At 37.0% G+C, this 25,376-nt stretch overlaps 2 protein-coding genes across 3 annotated transcripts; one reads left to right on the plus strand and one right to left on the minus strand.

The window, feature by feature from the left end:
• Positions 1 to 1,019: 1,019 nt before the first annotated feature.
• LOC102225544 (glutathione S-transferase omega-1-like) lies at positions 1,020 to 4,738 on the minus strand. The gene is made up of 6 exons (XM_023327832.1): positions 4,407 to 4,738; positions 3,789 to 3,897; positions 3,459 to 3,681; positions 3,240 to 3,341; positions 1,656 to 1,762; positions 1,020 to 1,373 (listed from the first exon to the last, which is right to left on the minus strand). The coding sequence occupies exons 1-6, from the start codon at positions 4,432 to 4,434 to the stop codon at positions 1,223 to 1,225; spliced, it is 720 nt and encodes a 239-aa protein (XP_023183600.1). The 5' UTR covers positions 4,435 to 4,738; the 3' UTR covers positions 1,020 to 1,222.
• Positions 4,739 to 7,640: 2,902 nt separating this feature from the next.
• cfap43 (cilia and flagella associated protein 43) lies at positions 7,641 to 25,365 on the plus strand. 2 transcript variants are annotated; one of them, XM_023327830.1, is made up of 38 exons: positions 7,641 to 8,101; positions 8,211 to 8,464; positions 8,535 to 8,631; positions 9,865 to 10,032; positions 10,237 to 10,342; positions 10,495 to 10,630; positions 10,710 to 10,792; positions 10,866 to 10,997; positions 11,085 to 11,198; positions 11,299 to 11,376; positions 11,492 to 11,640; positions 11,768 to 11,871; positions 11,949 to 12,098; positions 12,587 to 12,741; positions 12,859 to 13,023; positions 13,936 to 14,066; positions 14,849 to 15,002; positions 15,243 to 15,338; positions 15,765 to 15,842; positions 16,900 to 17,007; positions 17,092 to 17,196; positions 17,285 to 17,401; positions 17,889 to 18,056; positions 19,060 to 19,266; positions 19,428 to 19,514; positions 19,715 to 19,795; positions 20,329 to 20,457; positions 20,575 to 20,694; positions 20,895 to 21,002; positions 21,195 to 21,281; positions 21,361 to 21,449; positions 21,526 to 21,733; positions 21,857 to 21,969; positions 22,573 to 22,738; positions 22,873 to 23,037; positions 24,001 to 24,081; positions 24,177 to 24,330; positions 24,938 to 25,365. In XM_023327830.1, the coding sequence occupies exons 1-38, from the start codon at positions 8,073 to 8,075 to the stop codon at positions 25,111 to 25,113; spliced, it is 4,848 nt and encodes a 1,615-aa protein (XP_023183598.1). In that variant the 5' UTR covers positions 7,641 to 8,072; the 3' UTR covers positions 25,114 to 25,365. The 2 variants fall into 2 exon arrangements, with proteins under 2 accessions (XP_023183598.1, XP_023183599.1); XM_023327831.1 differs by lacking the exons at positions 7,641 to 8,101; positions 8,211 to 8,464 and having other exon boundaries at positions 8,546 to 8,631; positions 9,502 to 10,032; positions 24,938 to 25,113.
• Positions 25,366 to 25,376: the final 11 nt, after the last annotated feature.

Raw genomic sequence — 25,376 nt, forward strand, 5'->3', positions numbered from 1 at the left:
TTGCCTGCACAACCTTTTCTTTGAAATGTTTAAGTTGTTCAACAATCTGTTTCCAAGTAAGACATTGATCATCTCTGCTCTCCTGTTAATTCCCCCTTTTCCCCTATCCTTTTGCCTATAATCTACCTCCAATATATCAGTAATCTTTAATTGGAGTTACACCTTCTACACCATTTCAAGTTCAATATCAAAATCACATTCATACCCTTTTTTAGTTTCTTTGATTTAGCATGCATTTATAATATTATGATAACCATAACTTATTAGTTACTCTTATTATAATCTTAATGTGAGTTATTACAGGTGTTTGCTGAAAAGAAACCAAGAATAATCCACGATTCTAATTATTTGATACCAAAGTTACAGTTACTTGTTTTACTTGTAAGTGTAAGTATTACTGTAAGTAAACCAATATTAATATAAGTATTTTACTTTGGGTCTTATCCAATTACTCAAAACGTTTAGATTTCATTCTTTAAAACTTTCATGCTTTGAAATAAGGAGTAGTCTCAACTATTTTTTTTTATAAATCTGCAGGCTGTAAACTTACTTTTTTCCAGTAAACCTGTTCTTCCTGTTTCATGACTCTCTGACTATGATTTCTAAAGATTAGATAGAAAAAAGAAGTAGAATTAAAGCAAAGTTTGCACGAGACAAAAACAGCACACACTACCAGATTGATTTTATTGAAGTTTGAGTCTACTGTTGGGTCTAGATATCACTTGTGAGATTAACTTTAAAGGTAACTTTATTTATTGTTACTGTTAAACTAAAATATCCAGCATGGGGAAGTGGGATGATCTCAGGTTTTCCTGACATGTGGCCATTCATCTGTTTCATAACTTTAAACACATAACTTCTAGGAAATAGTGAAGAAGCATTATAGTTGCATATTTACTTATTCAAACCTAGCACCTTCATGTTTGAACCTCTAAATCTTATGGCAGCCAATAAGAGTGAAATGTTGATTGAAAGATTAAAAAAAAACAACAACAAAAAAAACCACAAAAGGATATCTTTGATGGAATATATTTTATTTTTATTTTTGACATAGATAGCACATGTCTAATATTAAAAAGAAATTTTGAACCAACACCCACTTTCATGAAATTACCTTTAAATGACTAGAAACAAAATGCAATAGAAGGAGATAAAAAGAAAACAGCCATATGACAGAAATAGAAAACATGCAGACTTGTTGCTATGAAGTATTATTTGTTTTCTACAGGCCATAGTCAAAGTCAGGTTTTCCATCCAGGAAGTTGTTGTAGAAGGTTTTGTGATCCTCTGTGCTGTGCATGATGGCTTTGACAGCTGGATCCTCCAGCATGCGCTCAGTCCACTTCTTCAGCTCAGGAGTGTGGTCCAGGCAGCTGAAAGATCCAGAGAAAACACTTTACAGCACATCAATTTCCAACTCTATGCCATCATTTGGACTTAATACATCGCCTGAGATAGATATTTCCGAATAAAACCCAGGCCTTATGGGTGCCACTGACTACTGAGGTATTGGGATCTCCTCTAATAATAATAAGCAAAAAAATTGACCTTTTGCTGTACTTCTTGTTGGTCTAGTTTATTCCCATTAAATAATCTGAAAACTTTTTAAACCTAGAATAAAAAAAAAAACTAAAAAAAAAGTAAATATTACTCACTGTTGTACTTCAAACATCCCAAGCCTCTCAAAGAACGGCCACATCATGTAGTCGATGAAGGTAATGGTGTCACCACCAAAGAATTTTGTCTTCCTTTTCACCAAGTGCTGAAAAAAAAAATCACATTAAGCACTGCTATCTGGAAAAAAAAAGCAAAGCAATCATGATAAGAATTTCAAATACAAAAAATCGTTAATGATAGTGTTTGTGAGAACATATCGGACATTAATGACTTATTTTAACGTTATTCGACTAAAAACTTAAAATAGTCTGACATGTTGACTGACCCGCTTCTCATGTAACCTTGGAAATATATTGCCATTAAAACATATTGAAAATCTCAGAAACTGCAGGTTGTGCATTGACAGTTGGCACTGACATTTTTTCTTAATGCAAAAACACATTATCACTGATTGGTTTTCTGCAAAACGCCTGCTTTCAAGCATTTTTCAAGCACTGGAAGCATTGAGGATGATATCTGGCAAATTCAAACAATCATTTCTTAATATTTTGGAATATGTTCCGATATTTTCTTATATTTCTAATACAGTCCAGTGTTTTGGGATAATTCATATTTATGATCATCCCCATTAATTTTCAATGACTAATTCTGTCGGTTCTTTTTTCTTTTTTTCTTCCTGAGCAGAGTGACTGCAGAAAATGTTTTCCATTTTATCAAATGATTCCAACAGAAGACACAAGTGTAACCTCAAGCCACATTTATTAGCAATGAATACCTACATCAGATTAGGAAGGCACTGAAAAGCTTTACTCAAAAGATACACTGAAATTAGAAGCACAGTAGCCCTTCAATTTCCACTATCATTACTGTCAGGGGTATTACTGTCCTCTCCAGAAGTTGCCATTGCAGCAGCAGCAGCAGTAATTTACTATATCAATAAAATTCTTATCTACCACATGCAGGGTAAAACATGCAAGGGTCAGAGGTCAATTCATTACCCACAATTCAATAGATACAAATGTGCAGGATGTGTGTACATGCCTGCTGGTTTGGCAGGCGTAGTTTAACATTTTCACAAACACACAGTTAGGAGCTTTTAATTATTTCTTTCTTCTTACATGATGGTATTAATAAGTAACTGCTGTTATTTCCAAAAAACAATATCAGGTCTGCAAGTTTGATTTAAAAAGAGGAGTTTTTTTTAAAAATAAAAACACTTTGCTAACCGTGAAGCAGGGGGAGCATCATTCTGTCGGCCCGTTTTGCTGCCAGTTATACTGGCATAAATTAAAGTAGATGAAATAATTAAGAAGAAGAGCGACCTTCAAAACTATATCAAATCAACAACTAGGTGGTGTTGACAATTATACTAAATACAAAGAAAAATATCTTTTTTGAAAACCTGTGGATTGTCTCTGAAACATTCACTCAGTCGTGCCAAGAATAATTTACACGCTAACCTTAACTGAATTAAATTCACACTAATTCAGCTAATTTCTGTTTTAAAAGCCCATAAAAGTTGTACATTACAAAAAAAAAAGAAAAAAGAAAACTCAGATAAATCATTAATATGAACAGAATTAACTAATGGACATTTTCCCCCAAAAGATATTACAACTTACTTCATTTAAATTGGTGAACTTCTCCTTCAGTTCAGCTTCTAATCCTGACACATCATCACCCTTTCTTCTTGCTGATGAGATCTTGAAGAGGTGTGGTGTTATCTACAGGAGACAAGATTGATTTCTCTCATTTTGTTTCTCCATACAAACAGAAAAACATTCAGTATCCACATGCGATTAGCACCAAAGATTTACATGATGATGTTCTTCGTAACAAACCTTGGAAAAGTGCTCCAGCATCATTTTTTGTTGGGCCTTCCCAAAAGGAGTTGCTGGAAGCAGCTTCTTCTCGGGATACATTTCATCCAGGAACTCGGAGGTGATGACAGACTCATTCACCACTTCGCCAGCAGGTGTTTCTATTAAAGGAACAAGACCTTCAGGGTTCTTCTCAAGGAACCAGTCAGGTTTCTGTTTCAAATGGATGTTGATGGTTTCAAACCTACAGAGAAAAAAAACACACCAAAAAACACCTTTAAGTAAGGAAAAATCATATTTCAGGGCTGGATATGAAGTTTCTTATATTGAGAAAAACAATATTTTATTTACTTGATCCCTTTGGCGTGCAACACCAGTCTGGTTCTTTGGGCAAAAGGGCAGAATCTCATGCTGTAGAGACGCACCTGATCTTTCGGCACCGGACCAGGTGCAGGACTTCCTGTTTTAAATTTAAACGCAACATTGAATCTATGTTGATTTTTCTTTTTTACATTGTATTTTGTCTCTGTAATCCTCAAAATGTTCTACTTTAAAACACAAGCGCCTTCTGCTCCACATCTTTCTGAAAAGTTCTGTAAAACCTTTTTTAAAGAACTTTTTATGTGATAAACAAAGAGAATACCTTAGGTCTGATGATAATCGTCAGCAGATCTCAGTGGCACTCAATAGCAAAACAAACTGAACTTATAATAATAATTTTCAAGGCATTTGACTGACAAAAATAAACTTCAGCACACGGATAAGTGAAAATCGCTCTCTCTGGTTTTGAGGCGGTTATTACAGTATTGATTTATTCATTCAATTCACCTTTTTAAATGTGATATAGGTCCTAAAATGATCTACCCTTTTAAAGGATTTTTTTTCTTGTTCCTATTAACAAGCCTACACGGCGTGGGGGAAAAAAACAACTAATTTATTAGTCTCCATTAGAAACGAGGTGAATCTTACCCGCGGCGAAGGACTTTTCGGATGACATAGTTGCGGTAAAACTTGTTAAAATGGTTGCAAAGAACCAAACACACGGAACTGAGCACAGAAGCTGCAATCCTTTATTTAAAAAGCTTCTTCCGGGGAGGAGACGCCAGTCCAAGGAAGTTTTCTAGAAAGCTTAAACAAGACTCGACAGCCCCCTTTTCTTTTGTTTTCTTTTCGTGAGTCAGCGGACTTATCCACACAGGAAAATCAGGAAAATTCTATATTATTAAAAAATATATATATTGCGGCAATTCATTAAAAAAAAAGATGCATTAATTACACACGGTGTTGTCAAACGTTAGTTGTTTATTGTCTAAATTATATAAAATGATAATTGAAGGCAAACGAAGTCGCTTTTTCTTCTCAGAATGCATTGTAAAGTAATTAAAAGGTCACGATGACTTTGCACTTTGACCAAAACACACGCCCGTTTACAGAACAGCCAGGAGAACCGCTGAGTAACTGCGTGACTCAGCATTTTTACTACGAAGATATTTTTCAGCATTATCTTCGTTTTCGACGAAAATGCAAACCCAAAGCAGATCCAAAATAGGTATGACAATATCTCTATGATATTTTAGCATTCATATTAAATTATATGACGCAAAACAAAGCATATTTGTTTCTGTGTTGCAGGTAATGGCAACCTGTAAAAGTAGAAAGGAAATATTGTTTATTGTTCCTCAGTGGGGAAATTCAGGTGTATCACCAGCAAAGTAGCAGGCAAAGGGAGGCAGCAATAGTGACAAAAAATAAGAACAAAAACGACTTTATGGTTTCTAAGCAACTATAAACGGCTGGATGGTGCTGTCTAAAGATGCTGTGCCTCTTATTAGACATCATATTTTTGCCATTTCTGTTCCATAAGAGTACTACCGCCATAGCAATAAATCTCTTCAGCTATTTCAATTTCTCAGACTATCCCTAGGCCATTTGGATTTTTGTTTCACCTGACCACATGTGGAAGATCAGAAGTCTTTCTCTTTGCCCAGATGACATTTTGCAATATCATCTGGGCATTGCAAAAAGTGGGAATTACTCAGACAACTGACTTCCTTTTAGGTCTGCAACCTTGGGATTCAGTAGTATACAGTTTCTGCTGGACTGTCTGTCTTGAGATGTGGACATAGACATGGCTATCTATAAGGTGGCCTTGGTGGTAATCCTTTTCTTCCGTGTTTGCCATTTTCCCTTTGAATTTTTCCACACTGTTAAACTTCTTGTGTTTTTAATATAATACCTGAGAAATGCCCTGCTGCCAGAAAGCATGAAGAAAGACTTGGAAATGGAGCAGGCCACAAGCTGGAGGAAGAGCACCCATGGACTCCAAGCAGAAGGAAACAACATTGGTGTTGTCTACTTGGTGTAATATTTCTGTTGTATTCTTTGCTGCATAATTTGCTGAATGGAACTCTGACCACTATACAGTGACCATGTCACATCTGGGACTGGATGTTTTCCACCCAGCACTGGCCAGGAACACCCAGAAGAACCTCACTGATAAATGCACATGTACTTCAGCCCACTGAAGGGTGAGCGAATGTTTCTACGAAAAACCTGCTGTTCCAGAGTCACTCTGGAACCTGTGTGACACCTTTCACCCTCTTACTCTCTTACCCCATTTGCTGCCTTGTTGTCTTTATAACTGTAAACACACCTCACTTATTGAATAGAAGTGTGCACCACTCCCTGTAGGAAGATTTATAAGCCCGACACTCCCAGGAGTGTGTATTTATTCAGAAGTCAAGAGTTAGAAATACAAATGATTGCAACAGTTATTTCAAATTTTGCTGAGATGGCAGGGTTTCTAGGCTTTTCTTGTAATTGTTTGCTTTGGTGCTTAAAGTTAACCAAAATGACTCAGCATCCACTGCTAATACCAGATACATTGTATGTAAAGGTTGTTGTATAACACCAAGACCTACGTCATACTTTAAAATCTGGTTCTACCAAATTTTAGAATTGACATTCTAAATTATTCTTATTCTAATCAAAACTTTAAAAACTTTGATGTTTTTAAAGAATAATCATCCCTATTATTATTCAGTCTTTTATTAAGCAGAAATGCTTTGGTAAATGAACTAAAACAGGAAATGTTGAGTCTGATTAGAAACAAACAAAGGTTAAGTGCCTTTTACAATGTATTTACATGTTTAGTTCCAAATGCAAATTTTAATGACATGAAACCTCACAAACAGTTAATAGAACTTTTCAAAACCCCATACAGCCACTGCTGTAGGGAAAATGTCTAATTACCAGTGAATATTGATTGTTAAACACACTGTTTGAGAGTGTGAGTCCTTCTTTGACTATTGTCTTGCTTTGGTCTTTACATGTAATGTAAAAAAAAACAACAAAAAAACCAACAAAACAACTACATCAAATTCAGAGTAGAAAAATCATAGATTTATTGTTTTAAATCACAAAGTTATTTTTTGACAAAGTTTATCAAAAACAATTTCATTCAGAAAACTTCATGGTATGAATATAATCCCCCCCCCCCCCCTCAACTATCAGTTGTTTTCTACAGGCCATAGTCATAGTCGGGTTTCTCGGCAGCAAATGATGCATGATTTCATGTTCACTTTCTCAGCTTGAGCCATTTTGCACAAATGCACAAAAGTTTCAATCTCTAGATGTGCACAGTGTGCAGAGATCTGAATCAAAGCATTAGTGAAGAGTTCCCTAGACGTATTAAGTATTGAGTACCCATTATTATTGTTTAATAGAAACTGTGGTATTTCCATATATGGTGTTTTTGAGCTTTCATGTAGTGGGGGAAAAAAACAACATACAAAGTTTGTACACACAGCTACACAGCTGGGATCTGTAAATATGAATCATTAACAATAACCCATCATAATTGATTGTAATGCACTCAATAATACTCACTCTTTGTCACTATCAACCAGACTTTGGAGTTTTACGAGATAAAGTCTATGCAACTAATGACTTAATATCTGCCATGCTCTGAAATTATGCTTTTTTTCTGACAACTGTGTGTTATCCAACATACTTTAAGACACATGTCAAACTCAAGGCCTGCCATAATGTTTTTATAGGGCTCTCTATTCTGTGGAGGGACAAAAATAGAACATTCAAGGTAAGTTTGTAATGTGTTTATTCAAGATAAAAAAAATATTTCTCAATCAAACATTAGCAGTTTTTATCTGTATAGTGCCAAATTACATCACTGTGACATGATGTTCAATATTATTTAATAAGTATTTATCAAATGTAGACAGCAATTTATTAATATTTTTACAGTTTGGAGAAATAAGAGTAAGAATAAGACAACATTCTTCTACTTCAGCTAACTTGAGAAAAACATATTTTAAGAAGAAAAATTTTAAATTTTAGAGTTTTACCTTTGATCACAGTCTTTTCACTGGACATCTTTGCACTTGGAACTTGCCACAGCAGACTTTATGAACAGGAACTTAACTGTGGACATTTAATTATGTGCTTTTATTTTGTACGCTACTTTCCGGTGCACGTGGTGTCTAACAGCCAATAGCGTGACAGATAGGACTTTCCAGTCGTTAGTGGTTGCTATGGATACTAAACCACTTTCCTAGGAAATTCATTTTCCTGAAAACTCGGACCTGTAATAGCGCTCCGTCATATTCTTGAATTAAAATGAGCGAAGGTGAAATCTTAGAAATAAGGTAAATTTCTTCTGTTTTATTACTACTTCATTCCTTAAAAAAAAACTGCCAGTTTTCCGCTGTGCCCAGCATTGCTTGTATTACTTTCCTGCTTTCTCCCCCTTGCCAGCTGGATTCAAGGATTTCCAAGAGACAATGTCGAGTTTGTGGATAATGATACAGTGTGTTACGCGTGTGGGAGTCATATATGCTTCCTAAACCTGAAGACAAAAAAACGGAGTGTGTTTCAGAGTCCTGGCAATGGCGTCGGTGCGCTGACAGCTAACGGCAGAAGTGGAACGTTTGCTTTCTCTGAGAAAGAATTGGATCCGTCTATATTTGTGTACAACTTTCCTCAATTAGAACTGAAGAATGAGCTGAAAGGTAGTTAGCTGTAGCGATGTGTCATTGTGAAACGTAATCATAGTAGTGAATTATAAATGTTTTTTTGCAGGAAATACGCAACTGGACTATACATCTTTGACATTAAGTGATGGAGAGCCTTTTTTGGCCTCCTGCTCGTCGATTCCTGACTTCTCCATCACACTGTGGTAAGACACCAAACACGCCTTTCAACTTTTTCACATTGTCACTTTTTGTGACAAGGTGGTATCAAAACGTGCGGCTCGATGCCGAGAAGGGAGCTATTACTTTTATTGGGAATCGGACTTAAGATGGCGACGTAAAAAGCGAAAAACGAGCAAAATTTCCAACTGCCGAAACGCAGAGCCTAACTGACACCAACTGCCGCTCCTTTAGAGTGAGAAATGAAGATAATTTTTGACCCCCAAACAATTTTGAAATCGCCCTCACGCCCACAAATATCGCCCGATTGGTATCAAACTCGGTCATGACATTGATACGCATGCCTGCTCCGGTAAAATGTTTTCGAAATTTCTCTAGGGCTTACGGTTTTCTGTCAAGGTGCTTCAGAGCGAAATCATGCGCCAGGATAACTGACGCTCTCCCAGATTCACTTCCATGTATTTCTGAAAAATTTCTGAGCTCTGCATGCACCATTTTTGTCTCATCACTGCAATTACTGTGAGTGAGATACAAATATGAATCGCGGTACTATGGGAGACGACAAATAGCCCTCTCATACAAACGGTTTTCCAATAGTCTCTCGGTTCCTGAATGGCAAGGAGTTGTTCAGGCTGCTTTTTCCATATAAAACAATAAGGTGTCTCACAAAGATAGAATTTTTTCTCCACCTTTCTGTCTCACACACACATGACAGTTAGCAGAGGATTCATAACCACAGCATTTATGGACTAACCAACTAGTAGTTTTCCTATCAACATCCCCCACCTAAGCTTTGGATCTCAGCAGCTCCTACAAAATGAACATGTCTCTTGTCTTCTCTGATTGAACCTTTCCTCTCTGCTTGGAATGTCCATGCTCTCCTGATGGATGCACAGGTTCTCTTTGGATACTCTGGCGTTCTCCCATCTTTCAAAAGCATGGCTGCTGTGTTTGTTGGTCACTAAAATTGCCCTAGGTGTGAGTGTGTGCATGTGTGGTTGTTCTGTGTCTCTGTGCTGCACTGATAGATTGGCTGCTGTAGGTAAGCATCAGCTCCCATGCTTGGGTGAATGGATAAGAAAGGAATAGATGAGTGGGGGATAGATTGATGGATGGTGAAAACAATTAAGTATTTTCCTGTCGCTTTGTGTTGGTCTATCAATTTGTGGTTGCAACATAAAATGAAGTATGAGGGAATGAGCACCTTATACACATTAATGTTTATCCCAATTAGGCATTTATAGTAATTCTGTGTACAGGAACTGGGAAAAGGCTGAGTTGATCTGTACACGGCCTCAAGGTGGACGGGATGTCATTTATTTGGAGTTCAACCCCATGAATTGCCTCCAGCTTTGTGCTTTGGGCACCACAACCCTCACTGTCTGGAACATAGAGAGATGTGGGTCTTTCCATCTGTTGAAACCAAGGTAAAAAAACACACACACACACGCACACAGAAATAATCTGTGAAATTCACCTATAAGTGGATAGTTCATGAATATAACCAACATCATTTAGAGGTAAAATAACACATGTATTTATAGTTGAAGTGGTAATCTTACAGAAAAGTTGTCAAGAAGAAATATTAAGTTGTGATTTACATGTGTAGATTTATTTTTGTCCTATTGCAGTGCAGTACAGCTTCCAGAAATCCCAGATGCCTCTTCAGAGAAACCAACTCCCACTTCCACAAAGGACCCAAACTGTATTTCTCAAATTTTGGCTGCCCTTACAGAGGTCTCAAAAAAGAAACCTTTAACTATGAAGTATTTCCCCACTGTTTACAGAAATGAAACATTTAATCACACCAGTTGAACCATTTGTTAGAATAAACTTTATCCAAACAAAAAGACAAAATGTTGATTGCAACTCAACTTGTGTTCAAACAGCCTACGGTAGCCACAGTAACACCATCTACTGTATGCTGGACAGTCACATCACAACTTTGTGTGGGATGTGCTGAAGGCTATCTCCTTCTTGTTGACCCTCAGAGCCTCTCTATTTCAGTCCTTGTCGACCCTACAGGTAAACTAAATTGTACACAGATCATAACAAACACCCCATTCATCTGAGTGGAATAATTTCCTGTTTCTTTTGTTTTTAGCTGCGGATGCCATTCCTGAACTCAAAAACTTCTATTTTCAATCTGTAGTCCTTTATAGCAATGGTCTTGTTGCAGTAGGAAAGGTATGCAGCATGAGCACTACCAGCATTTGACATTCTCAAATAAAAGCGCTTTAAATATTTCAATGTTTTTCAGGAGAGTGTGATGCACTGTCTGGAGGCCAAAGGGACTCAGATCAGCATCACGCAAACTTGGCAGTTAGAGAGATCTGTTACGACTGCAGTGGTCTCCCCCAACAACAGCACACTGCTTCTGTCTGCCAATACAGTAAGCACCTAAATGTGGTTTAGCCTATATGTGATATTGCATCGAGCTTTACATGCTAGCAAAATGTGAATCTGGTCAATCTTTCAGGGGAAACTCTACGTGCTGAATGCAGAAAAGTCAGACCAGATTGAGAAGATCTTGGATGTTCTCAGTGGCAACTTTTTGAACGCTGCTTTGCACTCTGACAAGAACATTTGTGTGGTAAAGTGTTTGAGTTGCTCGTAAATCGGACTATATTGTGTTGTTATAGCCTATATAATTTAGCTGTGAGCTGTTGTGTTTACGTTTCCACTGACTGCAGTCATTAAGGGATAGTGGCGTTCTGCAGCTGTGGTCCTCCAATGGCACCTGCCTCGCCTCCCTGCCTCTAGAAACAGACGTAAGATCGACATCGAGTAAAACCAACGATTCCACAAGCATATTAAAACATCTTCAGATTTGTCAGAGCATAATTAAACGATAACAGTGTATCAAAATAATTTACCTCTGTTTAGGTGACTAACATCACCTGCTGTCCCCTTGCACATTACGCCGCTGTTGGAACAGCTTCAGGAAAAATCCTTTTCATTGACTTAAACTTTCAGAAGCAGCTTCGCCTAGTGCATGAGGTTTATCTCTACCACACTGCTGTGGATCATCTAGCGCAAGTATCCTCCATCATTGAAAGAGCTTCCATTTTCAGATGTCTCATGACACATAAATGCATTAAACGCAAGAGAGAAGCTTTTAATTTTGGGTCTTGAAAATAAAACCAAGATGTCATTTTACAGTTTTGATCAAGAAGGGCGCTACCTTCTCTGCAGTGGATTGGATTCCCATCTTTATGTACTCGATGGAAGGCCATCGGCAAAGTTTTCAGTTTTGGGATACATCGGTAAGAATATGTTACAAAGACTCATGCGAGAATTCTTGAGCTTTATTACAAACTATCCTGTATGTGTTCTTCTCCAGAGGTTCCTGGCAGAATTTTGTCACTTTCCACACAATGCGTCAACCGTGGTGAGGATGTGAAAGCTCTTGCACTCTGTGGTTCACAAGAGGATAAAAAGGATGAGGGGAGCTGGCTGCTCATGTTTTTTCTACCTTTTAAGGGCATTGGAGGTAAAAAGCACATTGATTACATACAAGCTGTAGTAAAATTAAAAAAAAAAAAACAACCTTGTCTCTTTCACATAAAGTCTTGGAGCCACAAATCTAGGTTCACTATGTGAGAAAATTAAATAAAGCACACAACACATTTATCATGTCGACAATCATCTCATGAGAAATGTGTGGGGTGATTGAGCAGATCTTAAAGAAATTTCTCTCTGCCCTTTGATGTCTTTGTGTAAAAGCCTTGAGTGCAGTTCTTGGTTTAAAAAAAATACTTAACAGATTGATGTCCGTGATTTGGCTATTTCAAAAACACCCTTGTTTGAAGAACTGACAGGTAAACTGCTGAATGACACAGCAGTTTAAGCTTAGAAGTAGTTATTAGCAATAGCTTGCAATAAATATGGTTCAGAAGAAAAGAATGTGGCTTATCTTTTCTATGGTGCTGTCCTTATTGCTAAAGCTGATAACGCTGATGTGCTTCTGCTCACCTTTAGGTTCTTTTTCTGTAGACCGCACTGGTTGTCTGAACATTCCCAAAGTATTCAAATTCAAAGTGCAAGTTCCACTGACTTCCTGCATTCTTGGGGTCGGTGAGGCCTTTGGTTATTGCCACAGAAAAAAATCTCTTCAGCGATTTCAGTTTCCCGAGGTTTGATCCCAAATGATATTTTCCTGGTGTCTCTATCCTCATACATTCTAAACTTAGGCACAGTTCCTTGCACTAATTGGAATTAAACTATTTTCTGACCCCTTTTTGTTGACTTAGGACACATTTGGTCTCTCCAGCAAAAAGAGGGCCCATCTAAACCCAAAGAATGAAGTAGCTTTTCAGCTGCCCGGCCGTGCCACGCTCCTTTTGTCTCCTGACTGCATGTTGCTCGCCTCTGTCGGACGACAAGGCATACTACAGCTCAGACCAACCTCCTCTATGGTAAGTGGTCATTGTGTTTGTATTTTATGCCATCATCTGCAGTTGATAATTTATTCATACCTCTTGACTTGTTCACATTTTCTATGTCATAATCGGGTTTCAGTCTTTCCCACTGTGATTTTATTTGTTAGGCCATCACAAAGTGATACAAAGTTGTGAAGCAGTAGGTAAATGATGCATAGGTTTCAGACTTTTTTTTTTTACAAATTAAACTTAAAAATAGCATGTGTATTTAGCTCCTCTAACTCTAATACATCCTGAATTATAATCAGTGGAAGCGATTGGCTTTAGAAGTTTTAAATTTGTTAAGAGTCCAACTGTGTGTCATTTAATCTTAGGATAAATGCAGCTGTTCTGTGAAGATCTCAGAGGTTTGTTAGAGAACAAATTGCTTCACAGATGTGGTAAGGGATAGAGATGCGGAGAAGGTGGTTTAGTAAAGAAATCCAGAGCTGTTATGTTCAATCCATAATCCAAAAATGAACAAAGTATGGCATATATATAAACCTGTCAAGACGTAGCTGCCCTCCTGAACTTATAGACCAGGTAAGAAGGAGCATTATTAATAAGAGAAGGAGCAATAGGGCCATGCTATTGGAGGAGCTGATGGGATCCACAGCTTAAGACGACTCTACAAATATAGTCTTTGTGAAAAGAGCAAAGAAAAAGACTTGTGTTTAAAGAAATCCTTATTAAGTACTTAATAGGAGTCATGTTTGATGTATACATCAATTTTATAACAACTGAAAGTAGTTACCAGGACAGTACATAATTATTTCCTTTGGTTTGCGTGTCTGTTAAATAAACTTTTACTATCAATATATTTGCAATAATCTGTAAATTCATTGAGATTTTTTTACTCAAATATTATTGCAAAGTGCCACAGATATAACACTGCTGATGCGCCTGCAGGAACTCTACTGTGAGCTGCGGTGTCATTCAAGACGCCTCGGTGGAATTCGGAGTGTGTCCTTCTCCACAGACAGTCACATGGTTGTCACTACTGGCCAAGACGATGGCTCCGTCCTCTGCACTAACATCAGGTAAAGCACCACCCAGTAGACATGCTCATTTTGTGCACAACTGTGAACAGTAGGGGGCGTCCTTGCTTGCATAGGAAGTCACACTTGCAGTTTGATGTAGCTTTTAATAAACGGTGCCTTTTCCATCTATGGTGCAGGATAGCAGTAAGAACAACATGACTTAAGCTCCAGTGGGTGGTATTATGAGGTTATAAAGAAACCATGAGCCGAAGGTGTGGAAAAACAAAGACTTACTGTAGTAAAAGTCACATTCTGGCTCTGAAAAATCTTCCCACTCAGATTCCACATCTGCCTGCTCTGTCCACTCCCACGCACACGTTAGTTTCAGATTTCAAAACACCGTGACCATAAGCACTATTCTTGATATTTTAGTAATATTTTATGAGCCTCTTATTGGTTCACCATTCGTCTGATTTTCTGTAACATTTGATAAAAAGCGTGAAAAGCATGAAGGCGGAGCAGAGAAAATCTAACTTCAAACATGATTAAAACATAACTAAGTTACAATGATGCATGTTTTATTAATTTAATATTAAATTACTGAATAATTTATTGAAATGTTATTCATAAAAAATTGTCTCTCATTATTTTTTAAAGATAATTTATCATTGCTAATTATTAAGTAATGTATTTTATTAACTGTTATACTGTAAAATGAAATAAGTATCATGTTAACTCAAGTCTGAGGTAATTGCAGTGTATACTTTAGTGTAGTAATATTGCATTATTGAAACTACGCTAACATACTTATTTACTTATTTATTTCTTATACCTTCCTACAGCGCTGAAGCTGAATATATGTCTCCTCTCCAAAGACGCCTGATTAGGGCTCAGTCCTTAAAGACTTCATTCATTTCTGAAAACCCCATCCTGATTAAGTTTCCTGTGTGGGACCAGGAGACTCCAGTTACCGACGAGCAAACAGAGGAAACTAAGGTGAAACTCACTGTGTTATAATGCTTTTTCTCTTTAAAGTATTATTTGGAATCAAATTATCCTTAAATTCCAGCACTACTGGTGTCTAGCACAATACTCTAGCTTTATCAGTCAGTTTTTTCTCATTTCTAATAATAATATGTAATGTTAGCTAATTAATTTTAGGAGTTATATACAGTATCTAATGTCCCTAATCATTTACAAATATTTATAACCAAATTTACTTCTTATGCTTTACAGTTCGGCCGTGCAGCATCAATTGATGTGATAGAGGAAGATGAGCATAACTTCCCCCCTGCTTCAACCTCCACGTGGTTGGAAAAAAGACACGAAGAAGTGAGTGACAAGCTCTTATATTTGTGGTTATGACAGGGTTGTAGACAGGGTGAAAATATGCATAGTTATTTATCTTGTTTCATAATATTCCAGGCGGTGGTTTACGAGAGGGTCCTGCTCCACCTTGTGTGTGAAAGTACTTTCAGAAAGAGCAGTTATTGTTGGCACTGAGTTGCTTTTTGCAGATGTTTGATTTATTGTTGCTTACAGAGTGGGAGAAACAAGTGATCGCAGTGGTATTAACCAGATGTTTACACCTGTTGGCACCTTTCCACATGACAAAGGCTTGGCATAAAGATGAGCTGATAATAAACATGTGGGAGGTCTCTACTACACCTGATGTAGGGAAGGTGGAAAAGACTCTTCTCACTTTGTGTGTTTTCAAGACAATTTTACCTTCATGTTTACCTTCATTTTTTAAAACAGATTGTGAAGGAAGATGAAATAAAGTATGCAGACGTTAAGAAGAGACTAAGAGAAGAAATGGAAGATTTACGGAAGAGTGTAAGTAGGCTTTTATAATTTGCTTGGAATTACAGTTTGTCCTCAGAGTTTAATGAACAGTCATCAGGAAAAAATGTCACTGCAGACAAACATAAGAAACTGTCACTATTAATAAAATCACAACTTTAGTTTAAAGAAATCTCCCTATCATTATGCCATGCAGCTTTTAGTTTTAGTTTTTTTCCGTTAATGTTTTGTTCATTTGTAATTATTACATTATTATAAAGAAAAGTCAATCAGGCTTTTGCTGCCTGGTGCCATTTTTCATTTTTCTTCATAGTGTGAATTGCTGTTTCCTATTTAGGATGATTATTTTTTTCTTCATTCTAAGGACCATAGCACTTAAGAGAAAAATGTGTTGCAGGTTGTTGATAGAGGTTGTAGTTTTACATCCAACAGCATATTATTATACCCAACCGAGAATTACAAGATATCTAGGTAACACTTTATTTGACGGGTTGTGAATAAGACTGTCATGACACCTTCATAAATATAACATAACGCCTGTCATTAATATGCGTAAGTTTTCATGAATATTTGTTACTGTTGTCATAAATGTCATTCGGTAAATTGTGACACTTTTAATGCAAAGTTGACATTATTCAAAATGTCTTCTTTATTGACATTAACTATTAACATTAACTAAGAAATCATGATCTGACATAGATTTGTTATAAAAGTATTACTGATTAAACTTTAGCTTTAATAACATAAAGCTACATAATTTTTAAAGTTTAATCAGTAATACTTTTATAACAAGTTTATGTCAAATCATGATTTCTTTTTTAATGTCAAATAAGCATATGTCCCCAACATTTATCTGATTTTTTTTATATTCAATAATCTAAATAACTGATGTTGGCTTACGTGATAACAGTAAAAAAAACAAAAAGTCATTCAAAGAAAAGGGTAAAAATGAAAGATTTTTCTGATTTCTGAACCCATGATATGCTGTTACCCTACAAACATCTTTTTAAAAATTTATAAACAAATCTGAATTTGGATTATCTTCTTCTCTAAAAAGACATGTGCAAAATGTGCTTTTGTTTGTGGTCAGGTTCAGAAACTGATGCTTGAGAATAAAACCCTCCCAATAAAAATGTTCAACTTAGATGTGGAGGGGCAGAAGAGAATGGACGCCCGGGTGGAGGCGGAAGTCCAGAGGGTATTGAGAGCTCAAGTAAACACTATCGCCATCGACCTTAAATTATTCCTTAAAATGATCTTTTAACTCTGCTCCAATGCACAGGTGAAGGCCGAAATTGAGCAGGACATTCTAGAAAAGCAGTACCAAAGAGACGTCCTGAAGAGAGAATGCTGGGATTCTTTTCTGATCAAACCCCGGAGCATCAACGTAAAGTGGCTCAGTGGCAAGCTTTTAATAAAGACTACTTTTTTAAAAAATCAATTAACTTTGAATTATGTGTGGCTGTCATCCACAGGCCTTCCACTCTAAGTCAGCTGTGCAGAACTATCCCCTTAAAGCGCGAACAGAGAAGGAGTTGGAGGACATCCGCAGGGTTCAAAATATGAGGATGATTGAAAAAGCTGCAGCCAAAGTGAATACAACTGGTGGTTTAGATTCTGATTGACAAAGCAAAGTAATGCACATGTGATGAGTTAAAAGTAATTAGAGCCATGTTTACTGTTGTGGGTGTGCAGCAGGAATGCAACAATGTGATGTTTTCTGAAAGCAGTAGCAGGGAAATGTCAAATTTTTCATCTTTATTTCCTTGTGGAAATCTATTTCAGGACAAAACCATCTAAGTCTAAACAAGTTTACTTCTGAAAACACTACTGGTTGTTTGAAATCACAATCTTTCCTCTGAACTTTCCCCACTGGAGCCCTCTTTAAATACTTGAACACACGCCAGCCCAGCGCTGTTGAAATGTTTTTAGATTTATAGCCGTGTGGCTGAAAGCAGGCAGCTGCAATGATTTTCTCAACTGCAATATTCTTTGGATATAGTTTATAATCTTCTGGCCACAGATTCAGTGCTCATGTTTTGCTCCATCATTTGTTATGCCTGCAATTTCAACCTGCAGCTGATTGGCCTGAAGAAGAACAACAGTGAGCCAGAGGAAGGCCATGTGGCAGAGAGTGCAGACAACGAAGGACTCCCAGCTCTGTTAGCCCATGCCAACGTTTACCTCTACGACCAGTTCAGCATGCAAACTGTCGAACAGCGGATCAACCAGATCATACTGTTACAGGTGGGAACCTGTCGAATCTCTGTAAAACGGTGATTACTACTCATTTAGATTCTGATGCTTTCCAAAACCAGTGCCCAAAACATACTCTCAAAAAAACAGGACAACAGAGATATTTATTCAAACTGTATGAAAAGACACATAATTGTTTTTCCTCTCCGGCACTTATTCAGACTATGTTTTTTTTTTTTTTTAAAGTCAGTTAGGTAACCAAAATTATTTACTTTTGCTAAGAGCAGAGTACAAGAGTGCTTTCTTTTTAAGTTTTTATATATTTCTTTTGTATTTTATAGAACTGCCTTTTAAACTGCGTGACCAAACAGTTTTGGTATACTACCACAAGATTCTCACAATATATTTGAGTCATTACATTATACAGACCTGAGTATGGTTTATATGTCTTATTATTTAGACACACCTTTAAGCTCTCCAACAATTGGTTTTGTTGTCTTCAATCCACTTTAATTACAACTAATTTGGTCGTATGCATCATTTATTTGGAAAACCAATTTGAACCCAGAATTTACCTTCCCGCCTAGTCTCTTATCCTTCTTTATTATGTGCATAGTATTATTTCATCATCTTACTAGGTTTGTTTTGTGAAGTGCACTAGTCCATCCTTTAACACAAATACGTGATACTGCCACCCCCTGTGGTGTTGTTTCTGTTTTTTTCAGACATAACCAGATTGCATTTGAAAAAAATACAATCTACTTTTAATTGTGGCTTCTTCCACTCTGAGTGGCATATGCTGGTTAAGGATTCGTTTACCACCATCACCCAGAATCTTTTTTTCTTTTCCTTTTTGTTCTGTGGTCAATATACTTTTCTTCCTTTGAAAAAGCAGAACCTATTTCCTTCCTGGACTGACTAAGTAGACATTCACTTGTTGTACGTTCACAGAGTCTGGTTCCAACAAGAAGTCAAGGGTGCAGATTCGGTTTTGTTATTGTTTTTGTCCCAGTCTTAATTAATAATGAATTCTTTCTCTCACTTCTGAATGCAGGATTTGATTTATGATATCAAGATGGCTTTCAACTCCGACTTCGAAGCCCTGTTCAAGCGGAAACTGAAAGAAATCAAATTTGTGGTAGACGTGAACAAAAACATCAGGGACATCATGCTGGAGCTGGACATCCAGCAGACGCTGTGGGAGCCCAGCCTGACCGACATGGAGTGGCCAGAGAGGCTGTTCATCGTGGAGGACTCTGAGGTGACTGTCCTCATGAAATGTCCTAGCAGTGGACATGGTTCATGTAAAGTTCAACCAAGCACGAGTAAATGTGGAAGTGCTCTGTGGTTTGTTTGTGTGTTTTGTGGGCCGAGATGTGAGCTTGTGTGTAATTATGAGACGTTGCCTTTGTCCAACTTCAGATTGAAGTAGAGAAATACCTCACCCCAGAGCAGAAGGCAGAGGAGGAGAGACTTAGGTTGGAGAAGGAGGCCTGCCTGGCTGCACACGTATGCTGTCATGATAAACATTTCAAGTTTTTGCTAATTCTTTGCCATTGTCAATGAATTGCACACTTCTATCGGCGTTGTTCAGATAAGTGGTTTCAGTTTACAATTGTGTGTGCGATTAAAAAATCTATAAAGTAAGTAAAATGATAGCAATTAAAAGGTTAGTTGAGCCCTGTTGCAGCCCTGTTGTCCTGTTGCAGAAAGACGACAGCAGACAGAGAGCTCTGAATGACATGATGGGCGGAGTCCTTGAAGTGAAAAAAGTGGACATTTTAAAAGTGGTAAATATGTAAATATGCTCTTCACGTAATGAAATTGAAATTGAATGATTGATCAATCTAACGCATATCTTGCAAGATAACATGCTATTTTTCCATAGTGTAACGTCTTCCCTAGCTTGATCAGCTTATTTAGAAAACATTGTAGAATTGTCTAATAGAAATATACTTACAACTGCAAAGGGTTTGACCGTCAAACTGTCATTCAACCTTTTTTTTTTTCTTCAATTTTTTCATTTAAAAGAAAACATCTCATCCCAAGTACAAGCAATTGCATCTAAATTGAAACTGAATTATATGTTAAAAATCAAGAGACAAACCTACATTAATATCTTAGTCTAAACATATATCAGATTTCTCTGCAGCAGCACTGAACGTCACTCTAAATAATATTCTTCTAAGTATTCTCTTTTGGCTAGAACAGTTAATTATTTTTTTTTTTTTAAGTTTTTACATGCGTTTCTTTAAGGCACTGCCAGTAGAATCAGACCAAACAGCATGAGGAGCCCACAGTTTGTTTTGGTTTTACTCCACAGGAAATATCTCCTCCTGAGTTTTCTTTGACCAAACCTCCCATTCAGTGGAGTGAAGAGGAGAAGAAAGTCTACAAAGAATATGAAAAGAACATTAAAGATCTCATTGAGGAGAAGGAGAAATATAAACGGGTAATTAAAAAAAAGGGGGTGAAAAAAAGTTCCGTTTGTGTGGGTTGTTTTGGGTATTTTATTACCAAAATATTAGTTGAGATCAGTGTTAAGCATGTGTGAACCTTGGCTTTGCAGGGATTGGAATTTGAGATGAAAAAGCTGCAGGAAAGCATCAAAGAGTCAACGGAAAAGTTTGACGAGTCACTCACAAAGCTGTTTGAGAAGAAATTAAAATTCACAGCTGCTATATATCAGGTAATGTACATTAAATCGCAAAAGTGTGGCATTCATACGTATTCAGCCCTCTAAATAAAGTCCAATGAAATCAATTGCTTTAAAAGATTCGCCTAAGGTAAATCTTATATTATTCCTGTAGTGATGCACATACACATGATAAAAAGTGTTCTCTCTTGTTCTGATTTGTTGTTTCGTATTGGTTTGGGTCTGTTTCACAGGAAGAGCTGAAGATCAGCTATCTTGCCGAATCAGTGCACATGGTTGAGGCGATGAACCGTCAAGAGAGTGAGCTCAAGCTCAAACTTGAACAACTGCTGGCACAAAAGGTTAAAAATGTTGGACTCTCTCTTGCTGCAGGAATTTATTAATCATCGAAACTAGATTCAATTTGTAGAAATTGGCGTGTGTTCCAGTACAGCGCCTTACCATCTCAAAACACAATTTGACAAAGTGATGTGAAGCAACAGGTACATGTGTCAGGGTGACTGGCCAGAATGGCAAACTTTTTTTTCTGACAGGTAAACATAGAGAAAGACTTGAGTGGATACAAGGACACGGTGGAACAGTTTCAGTTCGATTATGAGAACATCCTAGCTGAAGACAAAGTAAGCGCACTGATAAAACACAAAAAAGAAAACATGGTTTGTGTAAGAGATAAATGCAATTTTGTTTCATCACCCACAGAATCTCGACAAAGAATTCAGGAAAGAGTTTGCTGATCTACCAAAGTTTCTGACTGATCAACTTTACAAACAGTTCAAGCGTAGACCCAGGTTTGTGACCATTTCCGTGCAGCAGTTGTTTAACGCCGGTTGTTTTTAAAGCTCGGATTGCCGCGACTGTTTCCAGGGTTCAAAGGTTGAGGGCCATGTCTATAGATGGCTCTAACTTGTTCAAGCCGATTCGTCTGAGCACCCCCGCTCCTGATGGACTTAGTCAAATACTCGCCGCCATGGAGGAGTTGGATGCTCCAGACAACATGCCTAAAGGACTGACCTTGCCCTTCTGGGAGAGATTTTGTGTTGTGCGCAATACAAAAATAGAGTATGAACAAAAGGTACTGCAAAGAAAAAGACATACCTACCATCCATGTGCATTCATTTTATATTCCAGAGACGCAATATATTTACTTATTTTATTCCCTGACAGTTTGTGTATTTCTTTGCTTATTGTTTTACAGATAAAAGTAAAAGGTTTGGAGCTTGCTGAGATGCAAGCCTTCCTGGAGAGACGGATAAATGAAGATAATGCTGCCCAAGAAGAAATTAAGCAGCATTTTGAAGAACTCCGAAGGTAGGACCCAGGACCTCTGACTCGACAATCTGTTTTACTCAGACCAGTTAAGTTGGGAAAATTAAAACTGAGTTTGGGAAATAAGTATTTACTTTGGAACTAAATACTTTGGAAAAGTAAGTATCTACATCCAAGTAAGAAAATACTTGGAAAATTATTTTCTAAATACTTTTCTAAATATTTAAATCCAAATACTTAATTTGGATCTAAATATTTAGTGTTCAAACTAAACTAAATATTTAGCTCAAACGTAAATATTTTGTTGGCAACTAAACATTTAGTTTATAACTAAATATTTAGCTTCTTACACAAATTTTTAATTTGAAAGCTAAATGTTTAATTTGTCAACTAGATATTTAGCCTGTGAATTAAATACATTTAGTTTGTAACTGTAACATTTGTAAATGTGTAAATAACATGGCAAAAATATGACTTTGAAAAAAGAAACACCCACTTCTTTTCAGCCTAAATAAACCAAAACATTGCCGTTCTTTTTTTTTGGTTTTTGTTTTACTGGAACCCCACAAGAAATGCTTGAAGACAATAAGTGAGAAAAATATTGTCGATAATGCTATGGTGGTTTCTAATGTCATGTTTCTGCAGCCTGAGGAACAGGAGGAACAAGTATCTCATGGACCCTGTGATCCAGGTTGTCCTGCCACAGGGACAGGTGGAGACGTCCACCATAGATCTGAAAGCTGAAACAGCTGAGACTGACTTCATCCTTCTCCACAAAAAGGTGGTAGATGACGTCAAAGAAAAAATCAGGGTCTGTCTTTACCTTCAAATGTCTTTATCAGACATTTTTATATCAAAACGGGGATAAGAAAAATTTTACTATTGTTAAAATAATAATAAAACAATAAAAGCTGTTTATCAAATTCTTATTGCCCGTGTTATCAGAAAGTTGCAGAGCAGAAGATAACCTACATGGAGGCACACGGCGCGGTCCGTAAAGAAATAATCCAGCTGGAGTGGGAGCACCGGGTGTTGGACAAGAAGATAGAAGACTTGCATGAAAAGAAGAAAGAGATCAAGATGCTTCGACTCTCAAAGGAAGACATGGAAGTAATCTAGTTTATAACCATAACTCCGCTTTTGAAGTTCTGGGAAACTGTGATTTGCTCTTTGACGACGACTGGAATTTTTTTTCTGCCGCGTTAATTATATGTCAGAGGTTTTCAGAGGATTCAGTATCAGGTTTAAATAATAACACAAAGAAAAAAAAAAGGGAAAAAAAAATCTACATATGGGGCAAAACATTAATCCAGTGTGCATGTCTGGCCAAATTTCTCCGTGTGTTATCCAGGCAGGTATTTTGGTTTTGGCACGGCAAGATGTTTTGCAAGCAGAAAATTGTTACCATCTCCCAGCACAGATGGATTATCTTTTATAGAAAACCCACACCCTCTTCCTAATGCCTCCCCACCCTTTTTGCCTTTTCAGCATTTGAACGTCTTATTGAAGATGTCGTGTGTGGATAGAGTTTTTTTTACATCTCCTCCTTTTCCAGTTTAATTTTTATTTAGTTCAGTCCTAAAATTTTAAGCAATAAATTCTTCACCCCCCCCCCAAGAGTTTAAGCCATAAAAATGCAGTTTAATTAAATTCATGCCAAACCACTGACAGGATAATTGTTTACTCTAGAATAGATGTTTAGCCTTGTTGTACTAAAACAATAGATTTCACTAGTATTTATAAACCTACATTAGATTTTGGAAAAGAAAACATATCAACTAAATTATCTGTTATAGTTTAACAAAGCAGTGCATTGGAATTTCCTTACTTTAATGCCAGTTTCCTTTGGCAGAAGGTTTATGTTGCTCTGCCGCTGGTAGCTTCCTGACATTGTTAAAGCCCATAAAACCACGCAGGAAGAAAGCTGTGAATATGAATAATCCATTCTTGTCATTAAAAATATTTCCTGATTAAAGATTTTGGGACTTTAGCTTGGAAATCTTCAATCTAAATTTAGAGAAAACACCGTTTGTAATTCATTTGTACAAATTAACCGTCTCCTTTTTTTTTCAGGTTCTTAGCATGAAGGATCCGAAAGCTCACGAGTTGGAGAAAATTTCTAAGTTGGAGAAAAGTATTGCTTTCATGAAACAGGTAACAACCTGAACACGTCTTAGCACAACGTTTAAAGTCTGAACCACAAAAGCCAGCAACATCTTATGTGTAATGCACAATGCTCTCAATTTCAGACCCATAAAAGGGCCATTCACCGGCGAATGAAAAAGGTAAAACAGATTAACAAAAAGATATCGATGATAGCAGACAAAAGTGCTTCCATACAGAAGGAGCTTCCTGAGATGCAGGCTTCTGTGGCAGAGCTGAGACACATCTATGAAGCCTCAGGTAAATGAAAACAGATCTACAGACACATCTCTATAATCAAGAATATCATTGAAATGTATGTATGACCACGTGCAAAATAGCTCTTAGTGCAGCATGGAGGCGCTGCTGAATCCCCCTGAATTGCTGAAATGGACTTTGCTTCACAAACTTATTCAACTTTCCATTCAACTTCAACTAATCAGTCAAGTTAACGCAACACTGTCAAAAGCCAATGTTTTTAGCCATGATATTTAGGCTCGCCTTACTTGCGGTGAGTGTTAATACCTGCTGGACATCTGTCAGGTCAGCAGTCTTACTCATGACAGTGTAGTTGCTAACATGGCCATATTATAACAAATCTGTATGTAAAGTACAGTTTTATTGATCGTATGTGACACTGGAATTTGGGTTTTCATTATGTGTAAAACATAATCACCTATTAATCAATCAAGTAAACAAAATAAATTCTTGAAATGTATCTATAAAAATGTGTAAATTTTAGTTTTTGAACAGGTCAATACATATTTTGATGATGTTCTGACTTACTGAGTTGACCATTAACCAATTACTCTGCAAAAGGGACTTTCCTCCCGTTTCAGCCTTTAACGAGGCTCTTTTGGCGTTTCAGCTACCGAGGCAAATGAGGCAGCGGAAAGAGAAGAGCGCTACCAGGAGATTGTTCAAAGGCGCAACCTGAGGGACCTCGCTAGGGCTAAGTCGGACGAACTGGACCAACTCCGGAAAGAAGTTGAGCGTCTGGAAAGGAGGAATTTTCCCTCACTAGACCAGCTGAAATACAACTAGTGCCCAATAAGTTTATTTATTTATACATTGATTTGCTAACAACTAATGAACAATAAGTTGATTTATTTATACATTGATTTGCTAACAACTAATGAACAATAAGTTGATTTATTTATACATTGATTTGCTAACAACTAATGAACAATAAGTTTATTTATTTATTTATACATTGATTTGCTAACAGAGTATTTAGTGTTATTTTTGCTGTGAACAAGAACAAGCACTAAGAATAAATAAGATGAATTGTGTTAACTCTTTTCTGT

This window comes from Xiphophorus maculatus, chromosome 22 (genome assembly GCF_002775205.1).
Source record: "Xiphophorus maculatus strain JP 163 A chromosome 22, X_maculatus-5.0-male, whole genome shotgun sequence".
Lineage (NCBI taxonomy): Eukaryota > Metazoa > Chordata > Actinopteri > Cyprinodontiformes > Poeciliidae > Xiphophorus > Xiphophorus maculatus.